At 33.9% G+C, this 14111-nt stretch overlaps 1 protein-coding gene across 30 annotated transcripts in view; it reads right to left on the bottom strand.

The window, feature by feature from the left end:
* The window catches only part of DLGAP2 (DLG associated protein 2), a 450420-nt gene that overhangs the window by 224886 nt on the left and 211423 nt on the right, over positions 1–14111 (bottom strand). For 29 of the 30 annotated variants that reach the window (XM_031504438.3, XM_085574578.1, XM_021551143.3 and 26 more), the window contains one exon: positions 10583–10615. The exons of the other annotated variant lie outside the window; for it this stretch is intronic. In XM_031504438.3, coding sequence (XP_031360298.2) covers positions 10583–10615 — 33 coding nt within the window. The remainder of the gene's footprint in view (positions 1–10582; positions 10616–14111) is intronic. 30 annotated transcript variants of the gene reach the window in all.

Genomic DNA, 14111 nt, shown 5'->3' with positions numbered 1-14111 from the left:
GTAATTTTATTTTTCAGTTGTGAGGGTAACATAAGTTTGCTACAGAATGCTAGTTGTTTAGAACCAAGTAGTAATTGTACTTTTACTGCAAGATCTTGTAATCAGTCAGCAGGGATAGTAGGCAACTACACAGTCAGCTAGGGCTGTATTTTGTTTCTGCTTCTGTCAATGTTCTACTTTGGATTCTCCTCCAACTCTTCCTGTTATCTCCATCATTCTTGAAGACAGTAACAAATTGCCTATTTCTTTCCGCTGTGAGTTGGAATGATTGATTTGTCAATGTCTATTTAAAATATATTGTACAAGTCTTCATATGTCTTCATATTCAGAGGCTGATTTTTCTAAAAGATAATGTTAGGAATAGAGCACAGATGCAGGAACAAAGTATTTAATCTCATCTGTCTTAAAGAAAAAAACTTAGTGCAAAATTTCCTTAACTGTTCCATTTCAAACACATTAATAATTTCAGTTTGTGTTGACTACTCAGTCAGATACATCAAGTCATGAGCTTTCTCTGTTGAAATAATTGTGGCAGAAAGGTCCTATGTGGTTTAGCATAGCAGGGTACAAATGTTTTCCACAGACATATTAAAATGTTAAAATGGAGCCAAATTCACTGTAGATTTTTAAACCACCATCCTTTAGAGGCTGTGACATTAGAAAAAAAATCCTGCATCAATGGAATAGAGCAAGAATTCCAGTTACAAAATTGGTCTTTGTCCCTCTTCTATTACATCTTCTATAATATCCACAGCTGATCTAGATGATGCTTCTGTATTTGGTTTTCTCAGTAAGACAAATGGATGTGTTTAATATCCTTCTATGGTCTCTCTCATGTCACAAAATGATTCCTGAATTAGATATTGATTGCTGCAAAGAGTTTCTCATGGCAGAGACAGTAATATGTTCTTTTATAAGAGTTCTTTTACAACGTGAAGTAAATCATTCTAAAAAACCATATTCCAAGCTGAGTTTAAATTCTCAGGAACTGGCTAGCTAGAAAATATAACACATACATAAACCTTATGGTATCAAGAATCATATTTTGCTTACAGAAGAAGAGGCCACAATTTGAACTGCATGGACTTTTCTTGATGATAAAGTGTCCAGTCTGCTAGCACAGACCAAATAGAGAAGATTATTTTTGGCTTGTCTTCAGGAATATCCTCCAGATCCTCCCTGTTGCTTCTGTGGTACAAGGCAAATATTGCAGTGACTTAATAAGGTGCTTCACCACAAGAAAAGTGAAAATCATTATGTCTAGCACAAAACTATTTTTAACGTTGCTTATACACAGTAAATACAAAGGAAAACAAAGGAAGACAGAAACCACTCACATGTTCTTCACCAGTAAGGGAAATAATTTTCTTCTATATCTATATGATGAACTGAAGATTACTGAGGAAAAGGCAAAAATAAAATATCCACTGTGCCATCCATGGCACTAACTTAAAGTCTTATTTCAGTTCACAAAATCTATGACTTACAATAATCTACAAGAGGAATGTTGTCCCATCACTAGTTTTGAAAGCTCTTGGTAAGGAACAGAGACTGTTGAGATGGAATTATCTTGAAAGTTTCTTTTCAGAATGGAGTCTGATTTGCAAACACAGACATTCAGTTCTTAAGAAGGACACTGTTATTATATACTTGACAAACAAAAAATTTAATGGCATAATGAAAATTCAACACAAGCTAAAAACCCCCAAGAGATTGCTATCTCTGCATACACTGAAAGATAAATTATTTCCATAATTTAATAATTTTAGTTTTAATAATTAATCTGTCTCATAAGGAATGCTGATAATGGACATTAGTGTAACCAAGTTCAACATTCAAAGTTTCTAATTAAACAATGAGTCCATGCTAAACAGTGAACAGAATTATTATCATTTCCTTCCACATAACTTGTTGGACCATGTACAAAGCCCTATATCTGACAGAATACATTTATCCCATTATCTTTTCATGGCCTATGTTAAACAAAACAAATAAAAAGTGAACCATGACCTTTGTGAAGTATTAATGTAAGGGTTTATTCATTTTTGCTAAGCATGCTGAGGCTTTCACTGGTAGTTCATTTGTACCACTGAGAAAAATAAGCTATGAGGAGAGAAGAAACTCACCCAAGTTTCTGCTATATTGTGCGGGATCAAAATGTGTAAAACCAGCTCTGGGGTAGGAACTGTACTGCATGTACAGAGGGACGTGCTGCCCCTTGATGCATCTGGAAATGCATTTTTTCCAGTAACTGGAACAATACTATGTTAAGATTTTTCTGAAATATTTTTCAGAGACCAGTACTGAGAATCTTGTTTAACTTTCATCTGCACATGCTAATTGTTATTAACACAGTTGCTACCATCATATTTTTAATTTTAATGAACAGTCAGTTAGCAGAAAAAAAAAATATTTCCAACCACATCCTGAAAGCAATTTCTTTCTCACATATTATAAGAGAAAAACGTTTCCATTACTATTTTATAAGGTGTGAGAGGATTCTAGTGACTATAATTGTGATGAAAGCTTGTGGAAAATAATCAGCAGGTACAGAAGACTAAATCAATCTGCTTGAAGTTCTTTGTTGTGAAAGTCCTAGTTCTTTTTCTACATAATATTTCCACTAATATCAGTTGTAGCTCTGCACTAAGTAAGAGCTCAGGATTTTCATACATTGTTGAGATGAATGTTGCCAGACATTATCTAAGATTTATGCAAATATACACTTTAGGAGAAACTAGAATTCTTTCTGCATGGAAATCTCTGTTAAATTAATGCAGGCTTGTCTTCAAAATCGTGCTCCTTTTGCCACCACACTATTTCTTAACCTTTTCAGATTAATGATCTCAAATCAAAGTAAGAATCATTCATGACTTGCTCAGTCAGAATGAAACGTGTATATGTGTGCAATAATAATAATGTAATTTATTTGTGCATAGGTTTCAGAAGATGGATTTGAAATATTCAGTCTTTAAGGTCGCAGTATGTGGTGATAGGAATGGAGTTTTTCTCTGCTTTCTGTTACATTTGTGCTTCTCAAATTTTACAATTGCAGATTTTTTTTAAGACTGTACCTCTACCCAGGAGAATTAAACACTGATTGAGAAACAATAACTTAATCTTGCATGCAGAAGATCCAGTGGCACTTAGAGCATTTTGCATCTCACTCATGTTCAACTTTACATTTAGAATTAACCTCAGCTTTTCCTAGAAAAGGACAAAGATACCTACAACTCCCTAGTAGCACAAGGTTCCTGTTAGATATAAAAATGAAGCTGAGGCAGGCCTAGGTTTCCTTTTAAGCAGGTGTCTGCAGAGGCCAGGATGACCATCTGAGCCTTCCCTGAGCTTGGGACTAAAGGACAGGTCCAAGGAGTGCTATGGTGAAAATCAAATCAAATTTTCAAACTCTTCACCCTAATCTACATACTGCAGAACAACAACAACAAAACCCCTGACCCAGAATACCAGCTATTTCAGCTTTACTGGGTCAAATCCATAGTAAATTAAATAAGGAATGAATGTTGAAATGTGCCATCTTAAAAAAAATAATAAATCTCTATATTTATGTAGAAACCCACCATGGTTCTTATCCTACAAAGATGCAGAAGTATGTTTCTAAAACATAAAGCATGGTAGAAGCTGTAGGCAATATTCTGTAGACATTACTATTCAATAGAAAGAGTTCTAGGTATACATAAAAAGTTTACATTTGAATTACAGAGCATGGAAATTAGAAGCTAAAGCAAAGCACGGAGAAAAAAAAAGCTCACAAAAAGCACACAAAAGCTCACACTATAAAAGTTTCCATGTATAAGACATCTAAAACAACATCTTTAAGAGGAAGGCCCTTTTGCAGAAATTCACATTCAGCAGACAAATCTGACATATAAGAACAACTACTCAAAAGAGGACATTCCATGTAATATGAAAAGGTGTTAAACAGCAAAAGAAGAAAAATGGAAGCAAAAAGGTTAATTCAAAATATCAGCATCTTCTAGGCTCCACTGACCTTACTCACACTGGCCTCCTCTCTAGCAAACACTGCAGTCTTGAGACAATTTATTCCTCTACAGGACTAAATTACATTTGCAACTTTATCCACTGTTGGCAGAGGAAATATTCTCATTTCTAATGCTGCATAAAGCCTTAAGTGTGTGCTGACTATAACCTTTGAGGCTATAGCAACTTTCCTCCCCTCATCCCCAGAAATCTAATCAGCTTTTCACTTATTCAGTCACATTGGAGCAAAAGAGATAAGATGGTCCTTGTCTTTGGGTTTGTTTGTTTGCTTAATCACAACAATGTGAAACGAATGTGCATTTGGGATTACATCCTATTTATCTAAATTAAATCAGTTTTTTTTCTTTTTTTTGGTTTGCAAAACTCAGGGGAATGGATCAGTAGATGAAAAAAAACAAGAATAACATTGTAGTTTTGAGTACAGCTGTTTACTGTATATATGAGAAGCAAAAAAAGCTGAAGAATTAATTTCATTTATTCCAAATATAAATTAAGTGAAGGCCTGACACAAGCTTTATTAAAGAAAATAATTTATTTTCTTAAAATAAAATGAGATTAGTTTCTTCAAATATTTCTATCTTAAGTAACAAGATAGACTATAAAAGAACCAATATTAGTATCACCATATCTCACACTCAGTTTACATAGGACCTAGGCTTTTGAAAATACCATTCTCTATTTTAATTCAACTAGAAAAAATGGGCATACTTTTACAGTTATAGACAAAATTATTAATTCTAATAATGTAATATATAACTTTTTAAACTATATAAATATGAAGGTTCAAAATTGAATCTTCAAATATTTCAAGTATAACCAGAAACTGAGAACTTTATCAGCAGCTAAATCTTTAGCAGACATACTATAGACAACTTTTTCTGTCTGCCTAAATGCAGGTAGCATGAAAATGCAACAGCAACCGGTAGTTCAACATTGTTTGAAGAAAAAATACTATAACTCCTTCCTAAAAATCATGATTCACATCATAATTTCACTTTATATAAAACCCAGCACAGTTCAAGAATAATGCTCACTGTGACTATACTCTAACGTGATATCCTAAAGAGATTAACTAGTAGAATCTCCCATATTAGCCCAGTGAGAAAGAGATTAAAAAAATATTTAGGTTCCTATAATCTCCAAATTCTGCAGATTATTTTTAAAAATGTGTAGTGTAACTAACTTGCCTGTTTTTGTAAAAAAATTTCAATATTTACACACTACCCCACTACCCAATGGAGTACAACAGCAATACAATTCTGTGAAACTTGAAAAAATTTCTATAAAAATGGCAAATCAAATCACTTTGAGAGTAGTAACTAAATTGTTAAAAAGTGTTTATTAACAATACTTGGATCAGGAAGAAATTTCATACCAGTAATTTTATTAATCATAATCATCCAGGCACATAAATGTGCCTGTTCATGAAGAACAAGGTGTTGATGTACAAATAGGTTAAAGTAGAATGACTAAAGATCTTGATCTTACATTTTCATAAAATTTTTCATATATGACTGAATAAACTCCCAATTATCTCAATCACTTCAGGTAATAATTATGAATTATTATGTTCATAGCAGGAACCATAATCTATTTAAGTATTTCATGGCACATATAAAGAACAAGAAACCTTCTCACGCGAAGAAACAATTGTGATTTTTTTTTATAAATAGCAGGAAAAGAAGAAATATTAACATTAGGCAAAGTATATTTTATTATTCCTTAAAAAGTTAGGATTATGTGTTGTCAAATTTATTTTTCTTCCTCAGACAACTTGTATTTTATTGCTGGCAATTGTTGGTCTAGTAAATACAACAGGAGTATAAAAAGTTAAGACTACAGGACTCTTGAAAGTCACTGCTAGTAGTGGCAAAACTGTCAGCTCTCAGTGTAGATTACTAAATATTGAGATTAACAAAATTAAGATTAAGGAAATTCTCTGGAGTTATTAATATGCCTGTAATAGTTTTCCATGAGATACCAAGGGAAATGTTTATATGCAGAGCCAGAACTACACAGATGGAACACCATCAATATTAAGACATATTGCCAAGTTTAGGGTATTTTTTTGAAGTACCTACTCTCCAGATTCTTTATTTATTTTTAGAAGAACACCAAAACCAAAACCAAACAAAAAGTTCCAATTTAACAAAATAAAACAGAGCAACAAAACAGAGCAAAAATCCAGATCTATTTCCCCCCAAACTCCAACACACTAGCATTAACCAGAGCATAAAAGGCAACAAAAGGAAATAGCACCTGAAATAAATACATCTTTCTAACACTGACATAACTGAAAAATACTTTTTTTTCACCAAGGAATATTGAGTTTTTTGTTTCTACTGTCAACTATTTATTTACATTTCTTATATTTCCCAAGTTATACTAAATATTTTTAGCATCTTGTGAGCAAATAAAATTAAACAGTATAATTTGGTTTTATTTCAGAACATTCAAAACTTTTTTACTAAATAAAAATAGAATAAAAATAAATTAAATTAATCTTTCACTATTAATAATTTTAAAAATAACCCTATAAGTAATTGATATAAACTTCTGTAAGGGCAAATCTGTGACATATGCTAGCATTTTTGTAGCTGCTAGAAATTTTGCACAAACTTATTTTTTCTCAGAGGAAGACAAAATTATGTGAGCTTCAGATCTCGAAATTGAAATCAACTGTAAAAAAAAAAATCTTAATTTCTGACAATTGGATTTATTATCAGAAAAAATGTAATTGTGAGAAGTTTCTGAATCTTTTGACACTTGGAGTCATTCAATATCTATGCCTTGGCTGTATGAACTATTAACTGTTTAACTTAACAGAGGAACAAGTTTAGGAAAAAATCCAATGTGCAATGTGAGATACATTAAGAAATAGGTCTCCTCTAAGTTCTCCTTTTGCACAGAATATTTATTTTATTAATTAAAAGACTCACTCCAAAGTTTTCTACCACAAACCCAGCAAGCCAGGTCTTGTGCAGGTACTGGTAAAAATAATGGGCGAACTTAATTCAAACTGTAGGTGTATACCATAGCCCAAAAGAGAGCTGAGACATTGAGGAAGAATCTGAACTACCTGGACAAATTATAGAAAGATTAAGACACTACTGGAGTTATGAAAGATATTAAAAATGCCTGGAAGAAAAGCTTTCATTTGCATAGGCTTTGAGAAGAAAGAATGGTCTACTGAAACCTTAGCTGCCACCCAAAGTAATTGTTTTCTGCTTTGATAATATAGAAAATTACATTTGGTAATATCGTCCTCTCAAAACCTTCTGTGAATATTTAGAAAGGACAGAAATATCTGCTAGAGTATTTATGAGGAAAACTTCCTGAAACCTCTCATGACTAGAGCAGTGTGTGTAACAGGACTTCAGCTGTCACAAAGACTGAGCTAGACGTGTCTATAACATGCCATCTTCACTTTAAATCTGAGCAGGAATATAGCAAAGAACAACCCAGCAATGTTTACCATGACAACATAATCTGTCAACTGCAGATCACTTGCCCAAATGTAGCTGTTGTCACCTCTCTGAAAACACGCCATTGTTGCTCTTGCATTTCCAGAAGATGTATCTGCTTGAAGTAGCCATGCTAGTGAGATTCTGCAACTTTAGCTTCCTCCCAGTATAAAAAAAACCTGATGCTCTTCAAATATCACACACTGGTAGGCTGCAGCACAGAGCAAACCTGTGATTTTTGAAACAGAACACACAAGTCTTTGCTGCTCACACTAAAGACTTATTCTCAGAGACCTCAGTTTTGTTTAACTCATTCTCTTTAGATAGGATGCAAAGGAGGACACGTGACACATTTAACTGCAGAACCACAAGTTCCCAGGCAAAACATTGATGTGAGGAATCTGTACTCTCATAATTTATATCTCACTTCCATATCTGATATATGCACACAACGTTGTTTCACACCTGTACAACAATGTCTATGCAGATAAATGCACTCACTTGCTGCAGTGCAGCACTAACTGCTAAAACCTTGGCAAAGGGCCCCCAGCAAAGAGCCCTGTTTTACACAGTCATTTTTATGATACTTAGATAATCTAGGACAAAACTGCTGGTTTTGAAAGGGGAGTAATGGTTAGAGAAAGGATGAATCATAATGAGAAGTAAGACTATTGTTCACCAACTTGGCAATCAGAATTTGAGGTGTACAAAATGCTTCCATTCCGTCGTCTCTGTAACAGAAGGCCAAACATGACAGAACACACCTAGCTGCCTGCAGGTCTGTCAAGAAATGGCATAAACAGCTTCCAAGGAACCCAGAAAACATAAGATGTGAAAGATCTTGTGAAGATGTTGTCTTCCTCTCACACAAGCCTGGGAGATTTCCCCACATCTACTATTTCTCAGATGAATCTCTGCTTAACATTTTGGAAACTAGAATAGGAGCACTACACTGAGGCATGTCTGTCCTATAATTCTGCAAATTCACCTTGATATACTAAACTACTTTAAGGCACTTGGTAAACTTTATTTTTTTTCTTTTATCTGAAAAGGAGGAAGAAAAAAGGAACTTGAATGCAAACAGTAACTAACTGATACTCACTGAATTATCCTCTAATTAAAAAAAAACAAAAACCTACAAGCCACAAATATCACAAATTACTGAAGAAGTCTACAAAGACAGAAATTACACTTAGAACACTGCAAAAACTTGATTTTTTAGTTCATACCTCTCTTAGTGTACTACAGAACCATAGCAAAATTTAGAACATTGCATAGAAAAAGGATCTTTTTGAGGATTTTTGTTCTTTGTTTTGGTTTATACAACAGAGATAGGAAGTTTCTCTTAGAATTGCCTTCCAAAAACTAAAGTCATATCCCCATAGTCACTGATTATTCATTACAAAATTATGTATCAAATTCTGTGAATGATCTGTGAATGATGTTAGATAAGAATGTGTGCTAATCTGATAAGGGAAAAACTTAAGATTCTAAGTCTTGTCACTTATCGAAGGTGACAGTTATATTAATATTTTTTAAATTGAGGCAGAGAATTAATAATTAGCATTCCACTAACACTGTGTTTTAGAGGAGACACTGGTGATCCAGGAGATATTCACTCCTGGGAAAGTTAATTTCTGTATAGCTAAATGTTATTTTCTTGAAGCCTGTTCCCACAGTTAATAAACATAGTTCTCTTTTGAATGTGGGATTTTAGACATATAAACATTTAAAAAGCATTAGCCTTTTTTTTTAATTCTCTTTTTACAAAGTCCATATATATTTATTAATATTTACAAAGCTGAAGATGTATGAAAGAGCAGTAATGAAAAAAAAGGAAAACTATTGTTACAAAGCAGACACAGCATATAATAAAACAGAACTAATCCAATGCATAACTTTAAAGTTGGCCAGCTTTATCAGGAGAGAAATATCTCGTGAAAGGCAAACAAACACCAATCTCATTTTCTCTTTTCATACATGTATCTGTATTATTATAAATTTATCAAATAAAGGACAAAGAAAATTTAAAAATCAACAATTGACTGTTTACTAAAGGAATGGAGTCAAAACAAATTTCTAAAAGAATTATTTTTCAGTAGATAAAAAAAGAGAAAGAGATAATTATTATTTAATTTACTGAGTTATTTCACTAGGTGCAAGGTCTCAAAGCATTCTACTTCCAGGCTTCATATCCTAATAACTTGTCTCTACTAAATGTATAAAACATTAGAAGCTGAAACTTTTTTATCAGCAACTATTCAAGACATAAAGCTGAATGTCTTTGTGAAAAGCCTAGAATATACAATTTTATTTTTAAGTTCATATACTTTGCTCCAGCATTTACACTATTCTGAACTCTGCTCCTTAGAAAGACTCCAGGTGGTTGATTTCAAATTAAGTCAACCTTTTAACATTTTCTTTATAAGAGCACCAATGACAGTAAATAAATAAGTTAGAGATATTTTCTTCAATAATGGCATATGCTAAAAACCATATTCTGGTTGCCTGAGCATTCATTTAAGTAAAATGTGTGTCTCATCTTGGTATTCAATTAGTCACTTGGAAAAAACCCTAACAAAACAAACCAACAAACATTGCCATGTGGGCACATGTTTGAACTACATAGGTTTCTGCTTAATTATCTTTGTTTCAGAAGCAGTATTTATTCACTTTCTCTGCTAAAATGTGTTAGCCTCTCTGTAAATGTAATACCCAATCTAACATCTAAGAATATTTTTCATTTCCCTTTTATGTCCAATCTCTAAGTTTTCCATTCTCAAATTGATATCCTTAAATGTCTCTTTACACTCTCACTTACAGACAAATTAGTTTGAAAAACACAAAAAAGAACAATAAAAGTAAATATTTTAATTTTTGTTCGAATGGAATATTTGTCCTTTAAGTTATTTCCTGCCTGGAGGATGTGCTCAGCTTAATTAAAATAATTTTTTTGTATCTAAAAATGGGTAGAATGTCTTTCATTGGTTTCCACCATCTATGTACTATTTCCGATCTATTGTACATGAGTATTGTTAAAGTGAATTGTTCACCTCTAGCTACTTTGAAAAATATTAGTAGGAAAACACACTCACCTTCAGGCTCCCCACAGAGTGTACACTGTGACTCTGCAAAGAAAAAGAGAAAATTATAATTTCTTTATTTTAAGATGTCATAATTATATCCACATATAACAAAACTAAGATAACTCAATGTTAGTACAAAAAAAGATGCAGTTCTATTTCCAGCACCCATTTCTTAAAAGGTGCAAAATAATTAAAAAAAAAAAAAAGGATTTCTGCAGGAAGAATTTCAAAATGGAACAATATAAATGTTTAGTTACATTTATATAACTATCACCTTCAGAGAATCCAGATTGCATTCATGCAGCAGAACTTTTTGCTTCCACAAGACTTTCTTTGTATTTTGATATGTACAATACTCCAGTGACAAGTGTCACTCAAATAAAAAGTTTAAGTCTGCTAATATTTTACTATTGGAGGTAGCAAACAGTAATAGTGACAGAGTTATATTCCTTTCACATAAAACACTCCCAAGTCCTCCCAGACAAAAGAAGTCAAACACTCATTCAATTGTACACTTATACTCTGCAAAATACTCAAGTATAGAAATGAAGGAAATTAAACTGCATTGTAGCAAACACACAATCCATAAATGTGCAGTTACTATTTTATTTACACACCACTAGTGTAAATTGATTGTCTTAAAATATATTTTTTGTGTAATGTACGAATATATGGACACATGGAGGAAATATTTTGAACTATCTCTTGAGACCTGCTTCTTCAGGAGTCAGTATCAAGCTGTAGAGCAAAACTACTGTTTAGAATCCAAATGCCAAAATCAATTGGAATCCCAGGGAATGTAATCATGTTGGCAGATAATTCTGATTTACTGGTAAAAGCCCTACTAGAACAAGAAAAACCAGTATATTTTATATCACAAAGCTCTGAAATCTTCATTTTAACCCTCAGGTGAAAAATGGCATCTTCAACAGCAAGAAGCATGCTGAAGTAAATATATCTATGTATGCAGGCACACACGCACACACATGTGTGTATACATTTTAATATAAAATCAGGACAAAAAGCTGTTTAACATGACTGGCAAATAAAAGTCCACTACAAAAGTTTGCTGAAATTATCTCCACCTTGGCTAACAAATAGAAGATTTGACTTTAGCTGTGATCTTCACTCAAAGGCAAAAAATGTCAGAAAAATACAACACGAAACATGTGCACTGAGCAGACTGACCTCCATAGTGCTGCAGTGACACTGCCAGCTATTTAGAAGAACATTCTCCATACAATAAGGAGTTGTCTCACAGTTACCCACCTTGTAATGGTACTTGACCCTACATCTTTCATATATTTTAAACATGTAAATCATTGGGGTTTTACTACTGTTAGAGTCTGTAGCATGGGTGTGGGAAATGAATGAGGAAAAATAAATTTTTCTAAGCAGCTCTGCTGATATAGGTAGATCACAACTTTTAGATAACACCATAAAGTTGCCTGATAGAAAGGAATGAAATTTAAAGCAGTTCAGCACCTTGAAACATGTAGCCAAAGTTTGTATCAACAGACTCATTAGTGTCCCCGGCAGAGGTGACAAACTAGAAACAGCACCCCAGCAGCAGGCTTGAGAAAATCTCCAGTGAAGAGCATGAAAAGCCTGATCACAAGCAAGTCAGGCCAGTTTCTTTCACCGCACAATGAAAAAAGCACTTGCCACAACACAAACTGATGCAGGAGAACCAACTCAGAAGATCTTTTACTCACATTTAATTCAAAGACTTTTTGAGGTTCTACTGAGGTGGGCTGCCTGCCTGTGTGTAGTTATCCTGATTGAAAAAGAAGAATAATCTGACTTGCTTTCTGAACTTCTGACTTTTTTTGATCCTCTGTGTTCTGCTAATGACTGCTACAGTTTTTTACAATCCAAAGGGTCTGCCTGACATATTTTGCACCTTCAAACACCATCTTCCAAAGGTCTCCACTCACCAGTACAAATTACTAACTTCCCTCTTTTTTTCTCATAAACATAAATTAGTGCCAATATTACAAGTCTGCAGCAGGCTAGATAGCCTACCTGCAAAATAAGGCTTGCAGCTATGACTAGTGCCAGAAAGTTGTCAAAAGCTAGAGAGGCGTCAGCTCTATCCCTGCCAGACTGCTGCTTTTTTAGACTTTTTTCAGAGGTTTATTTAAGGTCCTGTATCAATGAGCTACCCAGGTGTCCCCCTATCTCAGCATGCCTGAGGAGACTTCATGGGGGGATTTTTTGTTATGCCTTCCAGGAGGTGGGAGTCATTTCAAACTGACAGCAGCACGTCTCTCTCTACTCTGGTAAGAAGCAGACTTTGTGGATGTGGATAATTCACCAGTAAGTTTCTGTTTATGAATTTCTCTGCTGTAGTTTTCCACTGGGGTGGGGAGATTAGATACCCTTGTTGTTGTGCTGCACACATACAGGTTGAGAGACAAATAAAAACACAAACCACTTCTAGTAGGAATGTAAACAACACGACAAGGATGTTGTACAGAGCCCTGCTTTCCATAGAGCCTGTGTGAGAGAGACACAAATAATTATTTATCTATAGAGTCTGTTTAGATTGTACATTCTATGGCTAATGTTGAGAGACTGAATGCGTCAGTTTCTAAAACCACAACACATAAAACATACACATGGCACTCAATTATTTGTAGATTTACATTATACGGAAATACAGAAATCTGAAAATTTTATTGAGAAGCTATGATTTGACACTTATTTTAATTTATTTTCTCTGTAGTGAAGTTTCTGTATGTTGGTAGAAAAGATCTTTCTGGAAGATGGTTCAATACTAAATACCTGTATTAATCTAAATTTTTCTATTTTTAATTTCAGTTTTGGGAACAGATGACAACAATGAAGGACTTGACAACAGTATACAATTCCATCAGGTGAAATTAGTTTGTTTAGGCTTAGATCCATCTCACCCAAAGCTGAGTGTATCAGTATTAGTTGAACATATCAGCAAAATCTAAACTAGTCTGAAAAAATAACCAATGAGAAGAAAGAAATAGCCACCTAATCTACCTTGGAAAGTTACGTAGCATGAAATCAAAATCAAAAATCATCTTTTTATTGAATTATTCATTCATTTTTTCTTTTTAATGTTGTAAACTTGTTGTTGACTTCATAATAATATTCACTGCAAAAGAGGAGTGTTTATTATAAGTGACCTCTGGAGATGAACTAGTTCAGACTCCCACTGAGAACAGAGAAGGGCTTTTGCCAATACAAGTTCAACTCTGTTGGGGTTTAATAGTCAATTCCTGAAAGTCACCAAGGATGGAGATTGCACAACCTCAAAGAGCAGCCTGCACCAGGGCTGTATCAGCCTCATTAAGCTGTATTTGACTCTCTTGGTCTGCACTTTGTGGCCATTCTTCCTTATTATATCCCTCAGCATTGCCCAGGTGAGTTTTGCTCCATCCTCTGTAACTCTCCTTCATGTAGCCCACTGTGGATCTTCATCCCAACAGACTAAATAACCCCATCTCTTTCAACTGCTCTGAGCAGAGGGCCCTCTGCTAGACTTCCTCCATTTTCTCCCTAT

Source organism: Lonchura striata, chromosome 3 (assembly GCF_050655825.1).
Source record: "Lonchura striata isolate lonStrDom1 chromosome 3, ASM5065582v1, whole genome shotgun sequence".
NCBI lineage: Eukaryota > Metazoa > Chordata > Aves > Passeriformes > Estrildidae > Lonchura > Lonchura striata.
The sequence above is the reverse complement of the archived record's forward strand: the minus strand, read 5'-3'. Positions and strand labels throughout refer to the sequence as shown.